The sequence below is a fragment of the Dipodomys ordii genome, unplaced genomic scaffold (assembly GCF_000151885.1).
Source record: "Dipodomys ordii isolate 6190 unplaced genomic scaffold, Dord_2.0 Scaffold15, whole genome shotgun sequence".
Classification (NCBI taxonomy): Eukaryota; Metazoa; Chordata; class Mammalia; order Rodentia; family Heteromyidae; genus Dipodomys; species Dipodomys ordii.
Window position 1 is genome coordinate 13,276,825 of NW_012267231.1, and position 22,604 is coordinate 13,299,428.

The window sequence follows — 22,604 nt, forward strand, 5'->3', positions numbered from 1 at the left end:
AAAGAGTGGCAGTAAAAATAGTATTTTATTCCACCCCCTCCCGGCCCTCCCCAGCCCCCAGCACGCTTTTCCCCTCTCGTTCCCACGGCAACATTACAATCAGAAAAAAATAAGTTTCGGGGGGCAGGATCTGGAGGGGGGAGGGGACATGGGTAAAAACAGTCAAATCACAAGAGGAATTTTTCAAAATAGGTTATTCCACTTAGTCGTCTTCCTCGCCCTCTTCCTCAGGCTCTCGTTTCCGCTTCTGACCCTTTTCTTCTTCTGGAAGAGTAAAGAAAGAAAAGGCTTCTAGGTTAGATGTCCAAACCCTACCCACGGCTCAATCCCCACCGAGGCAGGCCAGCCAGAAGAAGGCCGGCCAGTCGTCCTCAAAGCGGAGGCCAATGAGCACCCAGGCCACCATCAGAAGAGAGCAAAGAGGCCATCTTACCACCGAGATCTTCCTCGTCTTCCTCATCGTCGACCTCCCCATCGTTGTAGCCTTCTTCATCCTCCTAGGAGACAAGAAGGGGCAGCGGGGTGTTGGAATGTCAGGTAAGGGCCTCACAGACTTTCCTGAGCAGGCTGGCTTGGAGCAGCAATCCCTGGCTCTCAGCCTCCTGAGCAGCAAGGATTACAGATGTGAGCTACAGGTGCCTGGTAACTTCACCACTCCTAATCCAACTCTTCCAGAACTTCTGCCAGCCTCGTTTCTCAGGGTCAGTGCAGTGACACTCAGGAAGGGCTCACTCCCCTGCTGTAGGGGGCTTGCTTATCCCCAACCTGGCACTGCTTCCCCCCCCCGGGGGCAGCTGAGGGGTCCCCCCATTACCCAACAAGGGCTCCTGGGCTGCTAGGGCTAACCACAGACATCTGTGAGGGAATTCGAGGGACAACAGCTCTGCCACCGACTCACCTCCTCCTCTCCACTCACGTCCTCCTCTTCCCCTTCCTCCTCCTCGTCCTCATCCTCCTCATCTTCCACCACCTGAGCGTCTTCCTCGTATTCCTCCTCTGTGTGATCAGGGCAGAATGTGAACAGATGGCTGAGCTGGTGCTGGTGGGGCGTCCTCAGTGTGAGGCTCAGGGCTCTAACGCCCGCCAAGGCCCGGGGAGGGGGTGCTGGCTCGCACCCCCAAAGCGACCCTCAGGTTGAATGAAAATTAACCTGGCCACCCAGTCAGAGAAGCCACACAGCGCCGAGGGCAAGAGGGACGGTGGGGAGGGCTGAGAAAGGGGTGCTCCACCACGTCTCTTCTTGCTGGCTGACCCCACCTGCAGCCCCCGCTTCCCAGCTCAGGGACCCTCCAAGAGGGATTCCCCACCCAGACCCTGTCCTGCAGGTTGTGGCCACCAGGGGGCCCCACCCTCTCCAGCAGAGGGCACCTAGCTGGAGAATGAGGTCGTGGGGGACTGAGCGCGGGAGGAGCGACACCCACCGTCCTCATCCTCCTCGTCGTCATCCAGGCCCTCCACGTAGCCCTCGGCGTCGGAGTCGGGGGCCTCCTTGTCATCCCGGTCGTAGCCGTCCAGGTACGTGAGCTGCGGGAGGAGCTCAAACACGCTTTCTCGGTAGTCGTTCAGGTTGGTCACCTCGCAGTTGAAAAGGTCTAAGCTCTTGAGGTTCTCTAACTTCTTCTGCATGGTGGGGGGGGGGGCGGGAGGGGGGAGAAGGAGGGCGGGGGAGAACAGGCAGGTGAGAACCAAGGGGGAAAGATGAGAGGGAAGGAAAAGTTGCCCAGGACATAGTGGGGCGGCTCGAGGCAGGGTGGACAGCTGAGGACTTGTTCTACTCCGCCACCTGGTCCACCCAGACCCATCACCATTGCCACTGCTCTGTAGGCCTCAGTGTCATCTGGATAATGGGCTGAACTTGAGTCTGCGAAGCTGTATTCAACACTAACACTTGTTCCCTGTGTGTGTGTGTGTGTGCTGTGATAGTGTGAACTGGGCCAGGAATGTGTCTGTGTCTCACCTCTGATGACATGGATTCACAGGATTCCGACTCCATCCTTGTACCCCACCCCACCCCTCTTCCACAGAACTTTTTAGGATTTTTTTTTTCCTTTTGTAGTGAGAGTATAACATCTAGACTTCTAGCTTTGTTTTCTTGCAGGGAGGGGGTCAGCAGAAGACCTGAAGAGGATCACGGCGTGGGAAACTGAGTCATGACGCAGACAGGTAAAGTCAGAGCAGCTTGGGACTATCAGCAGGACCCTGTGTGTTCATGGAGAGCCAGGAGTGCTGTGCGGATACCCAAACCCACAGGGCCTCTCCCCTGGTGTCCAGGGCAGGGAAACCGTCTCGAAGTCTTCCCTGAGGCTCGGAGGTGGGATCCTTACCAGACAGCTAACAAATGAACAGCAGCTTTCCCTGTTCCACAGAGCTGCTATTTAGTCAGACTAGCGTCACCTCCTAAGAGCTGGTTTCCTTGAAATCAAAGGAAAGCAGTAATTTGCATCTCTGTGACCCCAGCCCTCTTTCTAGCAGGGAGGTCAGTGAAGTCTGGGTATGCCTAACAGCAGCCAGGCAGCTGGGCATGCTGCCCACGTATGTAGGCGAAGGCTGGGCTATGTGGCTGCCGCCTGGATTTCCTGTAGGCATCCCTACCCCACTTCCAGGGTCGACTTAATCCTGAGACTGTGCCCCCTCATCACAGGGTGGTACCCCACACCATCAGCCGGAAGAAACCTGATTTCCAAAGCTGAGTAGAAACTAGGAAAAACTGAAGCCAAAATGCAAGGCTGGGGCTCGCTTCCCGCCTGGACACAGAAGGCCCATTCTCCAGTGTGGGGCCCTGGTCAAGTTCTTAACTTCTCCGGGCCACAGTTTCTCTATGGACGATGCAGAGACAACACAGGACAGCCAAAGATGTGAAGACACATGGGGGACTAATTCCCCACCCGCCCCCCTCCGCCGCGCCCGCTGACTCACCAGCGGCTCTATCGTGCTGAGGTCTTTAATTTTGTTGCCACTTAAATTTAGATGCGTCAGGTTCGGACACTTTTCTGCCAATACATCCAGGCCCCCTGTGATTCTGTTATCGCTTAGTTCAAGCTAGACAAGGCAGGGAGAGAAAAGGCAGGAAGGCTTTGACAATACAGGCTTTTGCAGAGTTGGTTGCTCTCCCAGGTGGCCAGCAAGGGAGTACCCTGGAACTGTCTGTAATCAGCCTCCCAACAGAGTAGCTGCCTCCCCCCCCCCGCCCGCCCTACTCTCTAGGCTCCCAGCACCCAGGTACATTTCACGGCCCCCCTCCCTTACCTTCTTAAGTTTGTTTAACTTTGGTAAGTTTGCAACGGAGGCGAGGCCTATGTTGATCGTACTCAAGAATTCCAGTTCTTTGAACTCGTCTGTGAGGCCATCGATTTTGCCTTCGGTCGCCCGGCAGTTGTCCAGGACAAGCTCTTTCACCTGGGAAAAGAGAGGCATGAGGAGATGTGCGGACAGGCCTTAGGAGGCTCCCAGGAAAACGAGGAAATACCTCCCAAACGCCACTTCTGCCAGATCCCTGTGCTGGATAAGCCGCTCGCCCCAGTCTATTGGGGGCGGGGGGTGCTAGGGAACACACCTGCAGAACTCTGACACCAGGCCGCGGAGCAGCCACAGCTGCTCCTGTGGGCTCTGGCTGAGGCTGGGAGCTGCACACAGCCACAGCATTGTCGGGGACCTCTGGGTCTGGCATACCCCCCATGCTCAATGCCCCAGGCAGCCCATCCTCCGGAGGCCAGCAGCCTCCTCCACTGTTGATCCCGCCTTCTTCTTCCTCCCCATGTGCTTGTGGCTACCAAGGTGCTCACAGGCACAGGATGTGAGCCATCCCTGCCAGCCAGCAGAGCTGCCCCACAGTGGGGTGGCAGGCCAGGGCCTCCTCCATCCCATCCCCACACCAACGCCATTGGCAGACAAGGCCACAGCAGTGGCTTCAGATGTCCCTGACTCTACTGGCCACATTTCAAGGCGCCTGTCTTCCCCACCCCCACGTTTGGGTTTCTATTCCTTAGCTGCGTGTGAGCCTGAAGACTGTGTGTCCGGGAGAGCCTGTGCCCCTTCACCATCCAGCGCCACTCTCTCAGCTGACAGTGCTCCCCAGGCTAGCCCCCAGCCAAACCGCAGGTGCCTGGGCTAATCAGGGACTGATCACAGTTCCTTCTGGCCAGACCTTGGAGGGGCCTAGGATGCATCTCTGACATTCCAGCGTGGGGGCCGTAGTCTCCCATGTCCCCGCCTTGGCTACACTTTCAAGACATCAGAAGTATGGAGGGGGATATCTGGAACCTCCATTTAGCTCTTCCCCAAACAGCAGAGACAACTCCACTTGTGGGAAGCCTGCATTTCTGAAGGGATAGGCAGAGGGTTTAGGGAAACAGGGGTCCAGGGCACACAAATCCTGACACCACCAGAAAGCTCGAACCAAGTGGTGTCACAATGGGGGGGGTGGGAGGGGTGTCTAAAATAAAATGAACAGGAGAAAACAACCGCACCAGCCCCGCCTACACCCCCAGTGCGAGTCACCCCGCTCTCCCCCCTCCAGTCAGGCCTGGGGTGCGCCATTCCAGCCACCCCCCCACTTCCTCTGTGCGGTAGCCTAGCAGGACAGCTCGTTCCCAGACGGGGTGAACTCTGCTTAAAAAAGGAAACAAACAACAACAACAAAAATTAAGGCCCATTTCCCCTGCCAAGCCCGGGTGTGAGCGAAATGCAAGGTTAAAATTAAACTGAAAATTTGTACTTTGGGTTCAGGCGCTCCCCCCAATTCCACCGGCTGCTGCGAAATATCCAGCAGCGGTTACTGTAACATGGTCACATTGCTCGTCCTGCCCAGAGCTGGGCAGAAGGCATCGGAGGGAGCTCCCCACAAGCCCGGCTCCCCATTTCTTGAAAGATGTCCCCTAAGCCGGGCTTCTCCATACATCGCTCTAAGGCACAAGTTACTGGTTTCTTCCAAAACTATGAAGAAGCCTTGTCTTTGCAGATTTCTCAGATCTAACCTCTCCTCTACATTTCCCACACTGCGGCCTGGTCCCTGTCACCTCGAGTTACATTCCAGCCTTATTCCGTCTTGGAAATGAGGTCTCTGTGGCCTCAGGGACAAGACATTAGGAGGAGTCCGGCCTACTGGGAAAAAGCCTGGTCTTGGAGGCCAGGGACCAGGGAGTTAACTGGCCCCATGTCTGTCCCTAGGACCCCAGGCTTCTGGCTCTGGAGAATGGAGGTGCTGACAATTGTTAAGCCACGATGTACAAATGGTAACCCAGAAAGGACACTGGGCTTTTGAACACACGTTTCTAAGCAGTCAAGATTCTAAGCATGATCTACGGGGCCTGCCCTCTTGCCTTCCCTCTGCAAATCCACCAGGCCCCAGCCTTCCTACCCCCTGAGCATCCCAGGCAGAGAGGGCAGCTGCTGAGTGAATCCTTTAATCTCATCCTAAGCTATGTGACACTCTTGGAGGTCAGGCACTGTCCCCTATAATCAGCCTAGCGGGAGGGGGGGGGGCTCCAGAGCAAATGCTGAGCAAACATCCTGTTTACCAGGCACCATGCTGGGTATCAGGAATGCTAGCCCAGGCTAGCCCAGGCACACTGTCCATGCTCCAGGTATTCAAGGTGGGGAAAAGCCGCATGAAGCCCACCTCTGGTCAAGGGCAGCAACACTGGGTGTGAACTCAAGGCTGACACAGGTGTCGGGTCAGGCGGACACTCCTGATGTGACCCAAGGCTCTGCAAAAGAGCCTCCTGCCCTCTCCACACAGGCCTCCTCCTGAGGAGAGCTTAGGCCACTGAGCCCTGAGGTCAGGGTCCTGTTCTGCCCCAGGGTGCCAGGCAGCAGGACTCAGGCTGGGAGATGGCCCCCGCCTGATAAGACAGGCAGTGTGGGATGACAGAAGGGATCCAGATAGAGAGGGAAGAAGGTGCCACTCACAACTGGTGTGGCCAAGAACCTCCAGGAACAGCGCGAAATGAGGATATGGGTCGCTGTTGGAGAATCTGAGGCTTAGAGCAGCACTTGTGTGTGGTTCACAGCAGGCCCTGACTGAAAGGGACAGCCTGGGCCTAAAACTATCCTGTCCAGAAAGGAACCAGGGAGAAGGAAGTTCCGACTGGGTATGGTCCTCTTTATTATCCCGTCCCTGCAGAGGCCGCCCAGGCTCTGCGATCACACTGTCTACAATCACACTGTCTGTTTGCTAGCCTGGATCATGTCCTGGGGCTTCCGAGTTTCCCCAAAGCCAGCAATGCCTGTCCCCTGGGTTGAAATGTCATCCTGGAGCTCAAGGTCGCTTTATCCACAGCCAGATGCCACTCTCAACGCTGCCTGTGATGTCTCCACGGAGGTGTCTGGATCTTACACTACAGTTTGTTTAGCTGGTTTTCAACACCAATCTCTCTCCCTACCTTGATTTTTCTTTTTTTCACTGTGCAAGAATCCAATAAATGTTCCTAGCTTTGCCCTCAACCTTGTGGGTCCCTGCCCAATTTGGTTTTCAGGTTCCAGTCTTTGCACAGAAGAAAAGATTCGAATCCAACTGACCCTGTGTTTTTTGGTGCTCATGGGTTTTTAAATAGGTCAGCTTTTAAAATGGGCCATCCCCTGTTGCAGATCCCATTTCTAGCTGGAAGGCCAAATTATTTGTGACACCCAGGTTTTAGACAGGGTATTTAGATAATGTTTGAGATATGCTTTTTTTTTTTTTTACCATGTAATCTACAGTTTTGATTATCCGTCCATGTAGCGAACCCAGCCACGTTTCATGGAGGAAGAGCTCAAGCTCTAGAAGTTAGGACATTTTGAAAGCCCCATGGCCCTTAGGGACCACTGAGGCCACATAACTCACAGGAAGAAATACAAGTTCATTCTAATGAGCACATAATTATGTCTGTAGCACACATTTGGTGTGATCACACACAAACAAAACAAAACTCACCCCTTACCACTCCTTTCTTTTTACTTTTTTTTTTTTAATGTGAGCCATGGATTGCAAAATGCTGATCTAGTTCAACTCTTTTTTTTTTTCTTCTTTCCAAAGGAAGGAGCAACCTTCCACCAGAGTTGGGCAGAGAGCCAGGAACCCCTCCCCCCCCCCAGGCTGATTTTTTTTTTTTCCTTGTCTTTTTGCCACACCACACGTGGCCATCCTGGGCCAGAAATGCAGTCTCCAGTGGAATTCATAGCCTGGCCATGGGGCTTCCAGGTCTCTGCTAACAGGGCCATTTCTCAGCCTTGCTTGCTCAGGATTCACGATTGTAGCTAGGGGCAAGGGACCACCTGATTAAAAACAACAACAAAAAAAATCCAACAGGCTGTCCAAGGGAAGCAGGCATGGGTGTATCTGATTTTTTTATGTGCAGCTACAATAGGCACACAGGCTGGAGGAGCGCGTGGTATTGAAGCGGTGACGCCATCCTGATTATTTTCAGAGCCGGGAGGGCGGGCAAAAGGGAGGGCACAGCGGTTGATTAAGTTGTCGGCCTTGTGGGCTCATAGGCTGGCTGGGGAAACATGACAGTCACTCCACCTCCTCCCCAGGGTATGGGTGGGGAGGATGTGGTCCTGCCTGGTAGAGGAGCTGGTTCCATGGGGGAATCCATTCCTCCAGCTAGGGGGCCAGCAGTACCCCACGGGGATGGGGGGGATTTGGGCTTGCTGGATGGGTAGCAGAGCTGGGAGCCTGGCAGAGCCCCCTTCTCTCCCTGTTCTCCCCTTCAGCCTCTTTCCTATCTCTACCCACCCGTTAGTTCCCCCTCCAGCAGGCAGCCTTCCCTGATTACCCAGCCCATTCCCTAGCCCCCACCTATAGGGAAGTATTTGAAGAATGGCAAAGGGGTCAGAGGGCTGTTGTGGGGTCTGGAGAGGTCTTGGGTCTGGTTTTGCTGGGGCAGGGTTTGAGGGGCTGGGAAATGGCAGGGGAGACTTCATGTTAAAATCTAGTAGGGCCAATTTCCTATGGTGCTATAATATTCCTAAAGGCAAATCTGGAACCAGAGTCCATGAGCACCAACTCATGGGCGCAGAGAGGGAGAAGGAAGGGGCTTTCCACCAGCTTGGCAGCCTGCTTCTTCCCCACACGGCACTGACCTCGCTCTGCCTCTTTCTGGGACCCTGCCAGTCCCCTGACCCCGAGGTCCACTCCACGTCTAAGCTCAGTCACTACCCCTGAAGACAGTGGGCAATTTCATGGACCTAGGAGCTCTCACTGAGGGGTGTCAGAAGGGCAATCTGGGGCATGGAAGTGACCTGGAATGGATCAGCTGGTCCCTGTGAACATCCCAGGAGCACAGGCTGGGGGCCGGGAGTCTGTGTCCCATGGATGTTTGCTGCCTCCTGGATACCAAGCTGCCTCCAAGCTCTCCAGCTCATGAGGTGCACAATAAAACCCACAGCTGTCTGCGTGACCTTCTGAAAGAACCCCACACTGACCCTGACAACATGGCTAGAGGTACACAGAGCGAGGTGGTAACCACATCCCATCCCATTCCACAACTCCTGCCTGGTCCCAAAGCCTTTAATGGCCACCAAAGACGAAGTGCAAACCCCACGGCCGCACTCCCTGAAGAAACCCCTCCCTCTTCGCCCCAGGCAGACAGCACCCCCCCCCCTCCTCGGCCCTGTCCACCTCCCTCACCACTATGTCATAAGATACGGATTTCTACCTCTCACCTCTCCCAGGGACTTGCTCCGATCTCCCCAGACCCCCTAAAGCCAGCTTCATGACCAACCTCTTCCTCTTGTCTTCCCACCCCCACCCCGCTCCAGCCTCAGGCCTGAGGTCTCAGCAAATGCTTGCCAACTTGGCCATGTGGGCACCTGCAGGCCTCTGTGGCCTGAGGAAGGGGCAGGATCAGGTAGGTAAGTAAGCACTGGTGCTGGATAAGATCCTGCATCTAGAGCCCAGGACATGGCCCAGTGTGAGACCCACGAGCTGGCAACTCAACCCAGTGCCTCTCCAGCCCCAACCGGACTCCTTCCAGCCCAGCTCAGGCCAGGATTCTGCCCTGGCCTCCATGCCCTACTTCCGGTCAGCTTAAAAAAAAAAAAAAAAGCCTTTCAGACTCCAGTGGTAGAGTGCTTGCCTACCTACCAAGTATGAGGTGAGTTCAAACTCCACTATCCCCTTCCTAGCCTTCAGGAAAGGGCAGGAATCAACTAGAAGGCCCTATCAAGCCACCTTGGCTGTGTCTAGCCCAAACGCTGGCAGTTTAAGGTAGAAACAACTATGGGCCCACTGGATGTCAATATCAGCCTACTGTAGAATCAAGCCTTGGGCCAGGTCACAGGAGGCAATAAAGGGGCAGAGGGAAGAAGAGCAGATGACCCTCCACGGAGCCCTGGGTCTCCCCCTCAGCCAGGGACTTGGAGACAGAGGAGCACCATCTCCCACCTGGGGATGGAGGTAGGTATTCAGCTGCCAGTGAAAAATGCAGATCTGGACAGAAGACCCCCCCATAAGCCAGTCCTGGATTAAGTGTAGGAACTAATTGATCTCAGTTCTTTCTCCTGCATACGTCAGAAAAGTAAGTGTTCATGGGAAAGCTACTGACAAAGAAGGCATTTCTTGCAAGAGCTGCAGGTTTCTGACTATGGAGAGAGGGATGAACAGCAGCAATGGACTGAGGGGGAGCCAAGAAGCAATGTGCGGTGGGGCACACACAGAGAAAGAGGCAGAAGTCAACGAAGGGAGATGTAAAGAGAACAAAAGACAGGCTCTGTAGGTTAGGCCTCACATCCAGGGTCCAGCCTCACTGGCCGAGCTGGCGATAATTCAACTTTGCCTATACTTAATTAGCTTTTAAAACAGAATACAGGTTAACCGTTCACAGCTCTATACCTGCTCCAATCCCAAAATACTGAAAACCAAAACCTCTGGAAGAAGGCTCGATGACTGGAGACAGGGAAGGACCCTCGGGCAAGCTGAGTCTTCGGCAGCGCTCTGAGGGAGGTGCCATCTCAGGCTATCCCAGGCCGTATGGATGTCAACAAGTGGACAGGCCACAGTTCCCGGGTCAGGGCCCCAAAATACTGCACGGGCAAGGGCTGATCCTTAAATCCCAAAGCCAAGTGGGAAGGACACACACTGGAAGAAGGCGAGCAGGGCGGGGAGCCGTGGAACAATTGTAGGAAGCAGAGATGTATGAGCAGGAGCAGAGATGACACAGCTGCCTCTCCCCAGCTTTGGAAAGGGCAGCCTGCCACTGAGCTCAAGTTGGTTTATGCGACGCTGCTCCAGGGCCTCCACTGGCAGTGTACAGGAATGACATGGTGGGCTTTCTGTCCAGCAGACAACTGAAGGTCTCTGGTGGCCGTGCCTCAAATGGAGCTGGCTGGCAAATCTGAGGCTGCTGGCATCTGCCAAGGGCTTCGTGCCTCAATAATGTGGTGATTATTTAATGAATTAATAATGCTGTATGGTGAAGCCTTGTAGGAAGATGAGCTCTGGCTCTTCTCAGCCCTTAAAATACTATGATTTGAAAGCCGGGCGCTGGTGGCTCACACCTGTCATCCTAGCTACTCAGGAGGCTGAGATCCGAGGCTCACGGTTCAAAGCCAGCCCAGGCAGGGAAGTCCATGAGACTCTTATCTCCAATAAACCACTCAGAAAAGGCCAGAAGTGGCGCTGTGGCTCAAGTGGTAGAGGGCTAACTTTGAACACAGAGAGGCTCAGGGACAGCACCAGGCCCTGTGTGCAAGCCCCAGGACCAGCAAAAAAAAAAAAAAGCTATGAGTTGATCGTTTTTTTTTTTTTTTGGAGAGGGGACAACTCTGGCACTTGAACTTAGGACTTTGAGGTCTCCCTGACTCAGGCCTTCCCCGCAGCTCCCGCACAGGGGCTGCACAGTCATCAGCCTGGTTTCAAAGCCACAAAGTGGACGGTCAGCTCTCCCTCTCATCCATCTTGTAGGTCCGGCTTCTGCTCCCCCTCATCAGGAGTGAACTCACAGTCTTGTCTTCCTTTTTACCCAAAATGAGCACACCCACCCTCCTTCACCTCTAACCTGTTCACTGTTTTTCGCTTGCCATCTTCCTGTCCCAGAGTGCTGATCCCCCCCCCCCCCGCACGTTTCTTACTTGTGGCAGTATTTCCCTTAACCTAGTCCCCGTTGGTGTCTAACTGGGGGTGGGGGTTTCAATCTACCTGGATAAATAACCCTGCAGTACAGACAGGCCAGTGCGTACCACCTGCACCCTCCCTCTCTCTTACCCACCAGACGTAAGTGCTGAAAACAGGTCCACTGGCTACAGGTGGCCGTCCTGCAATCCTAAAAACCCAACACCTTCACAGGCCCCATGTGTCAGGCCTCTCTCCCCTCCATCCCACAAATGCCTGGCAGGACCCACAGAACACTAGGGTGCTAGGGATACAGCGGTGAGAAAGGTACCCTGCCCGCTGCCCCTGAGTCTAGTCTTGGGGCACAACGGGAGGGCAGCCACACGCAAGGGTGTGTGTGTGTGTGCCAGGTGCCCCCCAAAAGCCACGTGACCTCTCAGAGCATGTCTCAAAATGGGTGGCCACACTCCAGCCCAGGGTGCTCTAATGGGTCCCCCACAAAACTCAACATGGGTGTTGTGAGCAGGCTGTCCCAGAAGGGAACAAAGGGGGAGGTGACTGGGCAGAGGTGGTACACTGCTGTCCTCTTCTGGGGGAGAGGGGGACACAAAGCTCCTCATTTTGCTAGTCTAATGGAAAGCCCATTCCAGATCTCTAGGCTCACATTGTTTCTCGCTTGCAGAAAAAAAAAAAAAAAAAGCCCAGGGAATAAGTATGTCAGAGGTTCGGGGGAAATCCCAGGAGAAACTTGGACATTTGGTAAGGCCGTACCTGTCATCGGAGCCATAGGCAGGGTGCCACAGGAGTGGAACAAGTTCAAGGACAGCTGGAAATATACAGCAAGACCCTATCTCAAAACAAGCAAACACCAAACGTGGACCCCAGCACCAAAGGGCCCTGGCAGGCACATGGAAGTTTGTTTTTGTTTTTTTTTTGCCTGTTGTGGGGCTTGAACTCTGGGCCTGGGCGCTATCCCTGAGCTCTTCAGCTCAAGGGTAGCGCTCTACCACTTGAGTCACAGCACCACTTCGGGCTTTTTCTGTTTATGTGGTGCTGAGGAATCAAACCCAGAGCCTCATGCATACGAGGCAAGCACTCTACCACTAAGCCACCTTCCCAGCCCACATGGGAGTTATTTACTAGGTAGTTCTTCCAGTATTAACCTCATCACATTTCATATTCCTTTGATGTGCTCTATTCCACAATGAAACATTTTCTAAGATGTTCCAAAACTAGAAAAATGGGTGCAATCTGTCTCATTGTCTTAGGAAACAATGTAGCAAGATGTGATTTGGGAAAGAAAGGCTAGTTGTTTCCCAGGGACCCCAAAGTATCTGAGAGGAAGCAGAGGACAGAGCTGAGGTTGAAGTTGCATGGCAGGTTGCTTGCACAGCTTTGAAATTGCCTGGGCTTCCTTGGGCCAGTGGCATAACCTTGCTGGGCCTCATCTGTTAGTGGGAATAACCAAGTTCCTTCGGTGGCCTTCTGTAGAGAATTTAGCAGTACTGGAGTCTGTGCTCTCCTAGGCAAGTGCTCTACCGCTAAGCCAATGCCCCACTTCTTTTTGCTTTAGTATATTTTTCCAGATAAGAGTCTTGAGTGTTTTGTCCCAGCTGACCTGGGACTGTGATCTTCTTAGCTGGGATTACAGGCATGGCCTGCCCTTTTGTGTCAGGTTTGTTTGTTGACATAGAACTTTTGTTTATTTGGCTAGCGCTGGCTTTGAACTTCAGTCCTCCTGATCTCTACTCTCCTGAGTGGCTGGGATTACAGATGTGGGCCATCACACCTGGCTATTTTTTTTTTTTTACTTTTATTTTTTTCTTGGTCATGGGGCTTGAACTCTGGGCCTGGGCACTGTCCCTGCGCTCTTCAGTTCAGAGCTAGCGCTCAATCGCTTGAGCTACAGCGCCACTTCTGGTTTTCTGGTGGCTTATTGGAGATAAAGAGTTTCACAGACTTTCCTGCCCAGGCTGGCTTTGAACCGTGATCATCAGATCTCAGCCTCCTGAGTAGCTAGGATTACAGGCGTGAGCCACCAGTGCCCGGCTGCCCAGCATTATTTTTGAGATGTTTCAATATGTACTACACGTGGCTCTGCTCTGACTTCATGATCCTTGTCCAAATTGTGTGTGTGTGTGTGTGTGTACACTACCACACCTGGCTTTCTGTACAATTTAAATACAAAGATGGTGTGTAGCATACAGGCACAGAAGAATTAAAACAATTTTTTAAATTTATCTTTTTCTCTTAATAAAATGATGGAAATCTAGCACATTCCATTTAGAAGCTCAACCAGCAGACATCAGATCATATCAGACAGTGCCCATCACACTGGGCTCTGGCTTCACCGGGGAGGCCCATGGCACTGCTGTCCTTACTCGGGGAGGTAAGGAATGAAAGGTACATCAGCCAAAAGCTTCTAATCACATCCCCTGTCCTTAGACAGTGGATTAATAGCCATGATCTGTACTCTGTAACCTCTACTTCTCCCCCACTAAAATAAACAGTGAGCCGGGCACGGGTGGCTCATGCCTGTCATCCTAGCTACTCAAGAGGCTGAGATCTGAGGATCATGGTTCAAAGCCAGCCCAAGCAGGAGAGTCTGTGAAACTCTTATCTCCAATAAACCACTAGAAAACCAGAAGTGGCACTATGGCTCCAGGTAGAACACTTGCCTTGAGCTGAAGAGCGCAGGGACAGCACCCAGGCCCAGAGTTCAAGCCCCACGACTGACAAGTAAATAAATAAATACATAAATATAAACAGAGTGTTTCTAAGCCCCACCTGGACCCTGTCATCAGATGCACTGGGGTGTCTCCCCAGCCCACCGCAAGGACCCAGACCTGAAGAGCAGGGAGAGAGCAGTTGGGGGAAAATGACAGCGGCAGTGCTTCAGAAGCACCAACAGCAAGGGGATTTGTTGGCCAGGAAATAAGTCTATATACATTGTTAACAGATACAATTCACGGCAGAGGTCCACATCTATGGTTGTGCTTATACAGAAAGCACAATACTGGCCGGTGGTCATGCCTTATCTCTTCATGTCATCTCATCTCTCCTACTAAAGGCCTCACCAGGACTCATCTGAGCTCCCGTGGGCCTCTACAAGAGCCAGGCCTCTACCTCGGGGACTCTGGGCAAGCCAGGCAGCTCCTCTGGAGTGTTTTCTATCTGCAGAAACTGACCTCATAAACCTGTTTAACGCAGACATAGCTGGCCAAGTGCTGCCCGTCAACAAGGCCTCCGGGTTATGGCATGCCTGACTAACAAGGCATTTGCTGGGCACAAATAGCTTCCTGCTTCGGCAGGCACCTCCCAGACCAGCATCCACATTTTGCTGGCCCCTGGCCAAGCTCAGAAGCACACTGTCAGTTCTACATGCAAACTTGTCTTGTGGCCACTGTGAATGACCTGGCTACCGGAGCTGACGACAGGTCTTGAGTACCTTGAATGAATCAAGAACCCTGCAGCTTTTAAGAGGATAGCCAGCATGCTCATCCAGTCCCTGCTGTCTTAGGAGGCTGCGAGCTCTCCTCCAGGGGAGGCACAGTGCAGGCCCACCCAGATGGACAGATACGCAGCACAGCACGCACCCAGACACACACAGGCCAGTCTGCAAGTGCTGAACTGCACGTGGTGGCGAGGCCAGCCTCTGCAGAGACTCCATCAGGCCTCCAGAGTCCGCTGGTGGGCACCAGCCCTGAACTGCCTACCCTTCCCAGGACACAGTGCGGTACATACAATCCTCATAGTCAGAGGAGATACGCAGAAGCAGAAGGAGCTCCTGGGGCTGATGCCAGTTCCAGCACTGTGCAAGGATGGCCAGCCCCTTCCAAGATAGCCACACATGACGCCTAGAAACCGCCTGTCATGATCAAGCTTCCTGTACCCCTAACTAGAGTGCCACAGGGCTCTGCAGCCTCTCAGGAACTGTGAGCAAGAGAACGGATGGGAGACAAGGAGCCACAGCTCAGTAGCCAGCCCTGAGCTGAGAGGCCGAAAATGAACTGAGAGCCATCAGAGCTCCACTCCAAGGAGGGGGTGGGGGGTGCCCAGCTTGTCTGAGATCCCTCTAAGCCTCAAACAAACCCCATAGTGCAGGGGGGAGGGGTTCCTGTCCTTGGCAGGTTCTCCCACATTCACAACTCCCTACGAGGTTTCCCCAAGAGCAGAGGCCAGCTTCTCGCACACCTTCACATCTCCCAGGCTTCCAGCATGGCCCACAGAGGCTGGGCCTCCTTCCAAGCAGGTTAGTTAGTGTGCAGTCTTCAGAGGAAGTCTCCAAACCTGCCTGGCACAAACCTCCTGACCAAGAGGCAAGGCTGTCACCAGCTGCCCTAGGACCTACCCACAACACTGATGGCTTGGTCCTGGGCCCTCACCTTCTTCCAAATGATCCCACGGCCTCGGTCCCCTGGAGACTGAAGATGGCCAGGCAGCCTTAAGTCTCTCTTCCTGCAGGGGCCTCGGGACACATGGGGATACATAGAAAACAGCAAGCATGGTGAGCAGAGCATGGGTATGCGGAAGTGTATGTGCGTGCGTGTGTATGTGTATACGGGCTGAGGTGCGGATCCTGTACCCCAGTGGGTTAACTCTTGAGCTCTTCCTTGCTGTTTCCTGTGGTCCTCGCTCCACTTTTCTCAGAAAACTGCTTCCTGCCAGCTGTGACGCCCCACCTGCCTCCATGTGGCTTTTCCAACCATGCTCCAGAGTTCTCCCTGAGGATCCTAAAACCACGATCTCTGGGACCACTGAGACTACTCCAAAACCAGCCAACTCTGGGCCTGGGAGGAGCCTGGGAAGTTCTACAATGCTCTCTGGTGGCTCCCATAGCTGGGGTTGAAATCTGTTTCCCCAACCCCACAGTTCCCCACCCCGTGGCCCCAACTCCACGGCAGGACCCAGGAGGGCTCAGAGCTACAGCTCAGTTTGACTCATAAATACTTGAACATTCTCGCTTAACTAACTGCCAGCATTTTGTGGGTCTGTACACATCTGTCTGGTAAACCAGACAGGCAGGTTTACCAAAGAAGGCCTGGACTGGATGTACCCTGTGACAGAGCTGAAGACCTTACCTGGGGATGGAGTTTGGGATGGTATGGGGAATCTCCTTTATAGCACGGATCCTCACAGCCAAATTAAAAGCAAAACAAGTATTCACAGTAGTGGTCTCCTGGCTAAAAGGCCTAAGGCAATCTACTGCGTGTGGATTACTACATCTTGGACATTTTTTAACTTTTCTATTTACATTTTATAATGCACACATTCGTATGTAGTGTATGTCATAGGCCACCACTTTAAAGGTGGACAGATAGTTGTGCACGTTGGTGTACACACATACACACATGTACATACACACACACACACACACAAAGAGAAGTCCCTGGTACTCAGGAGGATGAGGCAGGAGAATGGCTTAGACCAGGAGTTTGAGGCCAGACTGACAGCAAAGTCTAGTCTCAAATAAACAAAGGAGAGGTGGGGCACATGTCTGTCATCCCAACATTAGAGGCCGAGGCAAGAACACTGCAGTTCAAAGCTAGCTCGTGTGTCCCAAACAACGAATGAGAAGTAGACATATTTAGGCTCGGGCTCAAGCTGTTTACCAATAAGAGGAGCAAAAATCAGACTATTAGATACAAAGGAGATGGCAGTGGCTGGAAGTAGACTGGAGTGATGGAAGACAGCCAGGGAGGCCAGAGTGCAGGGCAGAGGGAGAGAGCATACAAGATGAAGCAGCCGGAGCACACAGGACCTCGCAGATCTTTCTCAGGACTGAGGACTTTATCCTGGGAGCAATGATCAGATTCACCCCTGGTGGCACAATCACGCCTGGCTGAAGCGGAGGCTTGGTTTCCAGGGGCCTGGGATGGAAGGCTGGAGGTAAGCACTGTAAACCAGGAGGAAGTGGTCCTGCATTCCCTCCGAACTTGAGTACGGGGTGCCCTGGGGACACCCAAGGGTAGCCGAGCCAGGAGAGGAGGCAAACATCCCCTCCCAGACAGCACACAGCACTTAGCACCTACAACATGCTTCTTAGGGAGGGAACCCGGATCTTAAGCTCAACTGAGTCCATGGGTGTCCAGAGGGCAAAGACCAGCAGAAGCTGAGCAGCCCAGGCATAGGTATAAGAGACACAGGAGAATCTACCTTATGGTTCATTCATCAAGGATGCTGAGCTGTGGGGCTGATCCTGGTAAGAACTTGGGCCTTCTCAGAGCCACTTAGGAAGCCAAGCAGACAGAGAGGGAAGGAGTGGAGACTACAGTCAAGAGGTATGGATGTAAACGGGAGACTGGCCAGGCACTGCTGTGGGACCCAGGGCAATCCAAGAAGTTTGTTATTTTGCTTTGAGACAGGGTCCCACTATGTAACCCAGGTTGACCTCAAACTCTTTATCTCCTGCCTCGGCCTCCTGCGTGCTGGGATCCCATGCATGTATCACCCCACCAGCTTCAAGATGGGAGAGGAATCCCTCACAAGAGTAGCTAGCAGTCACAAGGGAAAAAGGGACAAAGGGCGGGGGGGGGGGGCAGCGACCCAAAGGACCGCTGAGCTAGAAAGAGTGCGGTTTGGTAGAACTTCTCAGAAAACCAGGCTCTATGACAGCTTCCCAGGCTGGGGGCAGTCACAGCTGGAGAAGGGCCAAGCATGGCATTGCCCTCTGTAGAAACCACTACCTGGAGGGTAGAGCTGGCCTACTGGGGATGTCTAGCCAGCTGCCACAGCCGTTCCCGGGTCTCCAACAGCACAGGGGTATACTGAACTGCTCCCAAGTTTCCAGCTTCATTTTCCATGGAAACAAATGCTACTTAAAAAAAAAAAATGTAATGTCTGTTGACAACGCAATCTTTTCCTTCTTCCATAGTCTCTCAAAACAGACCACGACAGCAACCACGGCCCACGGCCGCGTGCTCACTTATTGTATGTTCAATGTGCAGCACACTGTGTGTTGTTGCTAGGTCCTGTGATGGCTTGGTCTTACAGATGGGAGGGGAGGGGGGGGATGCACAGATGAAAGGGGCGTGGTACGCAGCAGTGAGCTGAGCTGGAAGGACCTGCCTGGGTGCCCTGGCTGAAGCTGGAGAAAGATGCACCCCCAAGCAGGTCTTTTTTCTCTACAACCTCCTGACTGGTGCTGGAAGGTGTGGGTGCAGCCACTGAGGGACGGGGAAAGGAGGGTGAGCACATAGTGGGGGGAGAGGGAGGCTGGCATGGTGGCAGAGAGCCACTGGCACACCCAGGACATTACCAAGGCATTCGTCTGGCGTGGGAACGTGCCAATGCTGCCGGGCATGAGGATGTATGGGATGGAGGAACTGAGGATAAGCAGAGCAGCTGGACACCAGGCCCAGCACTGGGCTGGTTTAAAACAGGGGCGGCCATCACCCACCCCAAACCACACTGCCAAGCACCGAGCAAGAACCTTAATTCCTATCTTATAAGATCTTTCCATCATTAGTGAGGATTGGAGTCAATGCCTGGGTCCAAGCCAGCACATCATTTTAGTGAATCGAAAAGAATCCTATACCCCCTTCATACCTTGTAAAGGATTATGTGGTCCATTTCTTTTGTTTTTCTTTTTTTGAACTGCACAGAGGAACCTGCACGTTGGCTAGCAGAGGAATGTACTTGTTCATTTTAAGATCAGAAAGTCTGAAGGACAGACCTAATCAGCATCCTCTTTGCAGATAAGAAGACAGAGGCCAAACAACTCGCCCAACTTGAGTTAATAGCAGTGACTAAGAATAGTGCCTTTAATAGTGCTCTGAAAATTTGCTCACCAAACCGGAATTTCAAAACTTAAATACCTCTGGGAAACCCAAACAAGGACTTTGATCCTGTCAGAGTAATAGTCCAGTGAGTTGTTTTTAGATCTGCTGCCTGGAGCAAGTTTTGGTAAAGGGATGAAGACAGGTTGGGAGTAGCTCAGAGTTAAAACAAACTTGATTGGGGGGAGGGGGGCAAGGTTGGAGCACACAATTGAGCCCACTTTACTGAGGACTTCACACTCACAAGCACAATCTGAGGAGCTGGTTCTGTATAAAGAGACTAGTTCCATGCAGGGGTGGGAAGGCAGCTTCCAGCCGTGGGTGCCTGGCTCACCTGGCTTCTACCCATCTTACCAAATGAGCTTGGAGTAACAAAACAGATTCCTTCACCTACCTCCATCCCTGCGAGACTCCAGTTCTTTAACAAAACATCACTGCTGGGTGTTGGGCATTTGCTATTACATAATTCTATTTCAACATACAATTAGATTCAGAGTCAGGCCTTCATTTCTCTACCTGTTTATGGGCGCTGGATAGGATCTATATCTACCCAGACTACAAGATTAGCTAGACCTAGGAGGGACAGGCAGAGATGAGGAGGGGCTGTGGCAAATGCTTCTGGAGGGCCTCTTCTGGACACCAGGACAACGAGCCTCCTCTTAAACAGGGACTGAAATCAGGCCAAAGGGGAGTCCAAATTCATTCCAATGCCCCCAGCTGCTTCCCAAACTGACCACCCAGTCCACACTTTTTACTTCTGTGGCAGTTAAGTCTGAGACCTGGAGCCCGGAAATCCCCACCAGGTTTCTTCCCAAAGCACTGCAAATCCAGACGAAGTTACCTGAAAACAAATGACACCAGCCAAGAGAAGGCCTGGGTATGTGGTATGTCATCTTATAGAGTTATGAAGACTACACTGCCCCCTTGAACTTATCCTTCCCTCAGCCTGGCCATTCTTCTTCCCATTCCTTCTCTTCCGTAGATCAGAGACAAGAGACTGGAGGGAAAACAAAGGCTCAAAACCCCCCAAAGCCACTTGATTGCCAGTGGAGAATCTGCAGGCAAAGCCAAAGCCTCCAGCGCCCTGAACCTGACATCTGCAACTGGGCCTCCTGTGCCCTGCCTTCAAGTCTCAACTTTGAACTTTTGTAACTTGAGGGGATGGTGGGCTGGGAGATGGAGGAGAATGACAAAAAGGGTGACATTGATCAAGAGGAACTGTACTTGGAAACTGACATGTTGAAATGAAACCCCTTTTACAACTACTTACAAGATAATTTTAAAACTTTTTTTTAAAAGCTTGAACTTCCCAGCTTAAAGTTCCACCCCCCAAAAGGACTTCCTTTTCTACAAATGTTCTTGAGCTGAGGCCAACCTCTACTAGGCTCAAATTAGAGGAAGAGCACAGAGAAAACACTCTGGAAAGATCTGCAGCACACTAGAGTATGGGTGGCTTCACACTTATGAGAAGTAAACAACAGATCCCAGGGCCCTTCCTTAACTCAACAAGGCTCAGTAAACTTTCACTTGTAAAGGGCCAGACAGAAAACTTTACCAACATACACAACTGAAACTTCACATGGATCATTTAAAAACACAAGTGAAAACCAATTTCCACAGTCCTTTTATTGATGAACTCCAAAACATAATGAATACAATTTATTTTTTATAACGTATCTGCCAACGTGACCAGTTATGAGGGGGGAAGAGGTAACAGTTTTCTTAAGTGGGATTTAAAGTTAGGCAGTTCAGCGGTGCTTTGGTGACTGACCTTGTGTTATCCTTATGGCCACCAGTGGACCCCAGGAATCTGGTCCCCAGGTCTCAGGGCTCTAATGGACGACACAACCCTGGTAGTCAGTCTATACTATCTACATCTCTGGTTCTCATCAGGAGAGCCCAGCTCCACTGTACACCAGAGGCTCAACCTTGCCAGGCCCTGGCTGATTCACCCCCAGCAGGAACCGGTGGCACTCACTGCTTGGCCTCTCCTGGAGGAGGTGTTGGGGATTATGTGAGATGACCCAGGAGGTGTTATTAGTAATACTATGTCCCAGATATAAGAGACATGCCAGTTCTGCCAGTGTTCTGGCTGCAGAGGAAACAAACAAACAGAAAACGCATTACGTCAAAACTTCACAAATCCTAGCCCAAGAGTGGTTCCTGTTTGTCCCGTTACCTAAAAATGTGACACCCCACAATAAACCCAAAGGGCCAGATTCATTTCTGCCTACTGAGCTCAGAGGACAGCTTCCCCCCAAACACCAACTCCACAGTGCCAGTGGTTCCACACACACCAGGAGGCCATCCAGGCTTTCCTTGGTCGCTGTGGATAACAGGGAATTCTTTCTCAAGAGGGGACATTACCCCAACGGGGTGGGCTGAGGTGGGGAGCTCAGCCATGATTACTGAAGCAGGTGCATTAGGAAAGGCCAAGAGCTAAGACGGAGTTTGCACAGGGGTTCTGCCACTTCCTGGTCATGCCCTCAACCCTTCCCTGTCTCAATTTCCTGTGATGTCACAAGTGCTGTTGTTGTGTGGCGAAAATGTTAAGTGATGCAACCCACTCAGCCAGGAAGGGGCCCAGTTAGCCTCCCGGCACCCGGTATCATCCTGAGAAGTCAAATACTGAGCACCCACCGGGTCTGGATCAAACCAGTTTTGTCCCAAACTGATTAAACAGGATTACTGTCTCCAGTTTACAGGAAAGTTTTTTTTTTTTTAAGAAAAAAAAGCCCCTGCCAGGTTAAGTTAACTTAACCTATTCCAGGTGGCAAAGGCAGGCAGTACCCTACTACCAGTGGGTAACAGGGCCTCAACACCCAGGCCTCTGTGGTTCTTGAGCCCCCCCCCCATCTCCCAGAACCAAAACTACACAGCAGAGGCAACAAACTTTGGACAAGTCCTGAAAGAGCCCTGGCACAGTTGGCCTGTGCTTGACATCCTCAGGCCACTTGACCTCAACCAGGCACCGGGTCCACCTGGTGAAGGTGGCTCAGTGGTAGAGTGCTTGCCTTGCATGCATGAGGCCCTGGGTTCAATTCCTCAGCACCACATAAGCAGAAAAAGCCAGAAGTGACGCTGTGGCTCAAGTGGTAGAGCACTCGCCTTGAGCTGAAGAGCTGAGGGACAGCGCCCAGGCCCACAGTTCAGGTCCCAGGAAGAGCAAAAAAAAGAAAGAAAGAAAAGAAACCATGGATACGTAGCGCAAAGGTCAGAGTCCGAGCTGGCTTTCACCAGGGCACAGACCTGCACCGCACCCCAGTCCTTAGTCCTGGAGAAGAGGCCTGAAGAGCCAAGAACCCGCCGATCTGAAGTGGACAGGCGCAGGGGGCCCTCGGCTGCGCTCGCGGCGGCTCCCCAAGCCCGCGGGTGCCACGACACCCACCGGGCCCCACCTACCTTCGGGGAGCGCCCGGCCCCGGAGGGCGTTTCCCCCGGCGCGACACGGCCGCTCGGCCCTCCCGGGCAGACACCGAGGTCCTCGGCTGGGCCAGGGCCTCAGGTCCCGCTCCAGCCCCGCCCGCTGGCCAGGAGGAACCCGGGGAGGCCTCACGCTCCATTTCCCCCTCGCCCCGCCACTTCCGCCGGGATCGGCCTCCGGGCTGCGTCCCGAGCCGGGTACCGGCGGAGGAACCAGGAGCAGGGCGCGGGGGAGCTTGGTGGAGACCCTCACCGCGGCGGGGGCACCGGTGTGGGCCCCTGGCCGCCCCCAAACCACAGGCCGTCGGGGCCGTGGCGCAGACTCGGCTCCCCCCCACCCACAGCGCCGGCGGCCGCGGTGACAAAATGGCAGC

The 22,604-nt window shown here is 53.1% G+C and overlaps 1 protein-coding gene across 1 annotated transcript in view; it reads right to left on the reverse strand.

The window, feature by feature from the left end:
* The window catches only part of Anp32a (acidic (leucine-rich) nuclear phosphoprotein 32 family, member A), a 25,066-nt gene continuing 2,462 nt past the window's right edge, over nucleotides 1-22,604 (reverse strand). Inside the window, exons 2-7 of the mRNA XM_013012138.1 lie at nucleotides 3,247-3,396; nucleotides 2,917-3,039; nucleotides 1,422-1,620; nucleotides 899-996; nucleotides 434-497; nucleotides 1-264 (exon numbers count right to left, since the gene is read on the reverse strand). Coding sequence (XP_012867592.1) covers nucleotides 203-264; nucleotides 434-497; nucleotides 899-996; nucleotides 1,422-1,620; nucleotides 2,917-3,039; nucleotides 3,247-3,396 — 696 coding nt within the window. The 3' untranslated portion in view covers nucleotides 1-202. The remainder of the gene's footprint in view (nucleotides 265-433; nucleotides 498-898; nucleotides 997-1,421; nucleotides 1,621-2,916; nucleotides 3,040-3,246; nucleotides 3,397-22,604) is intronic.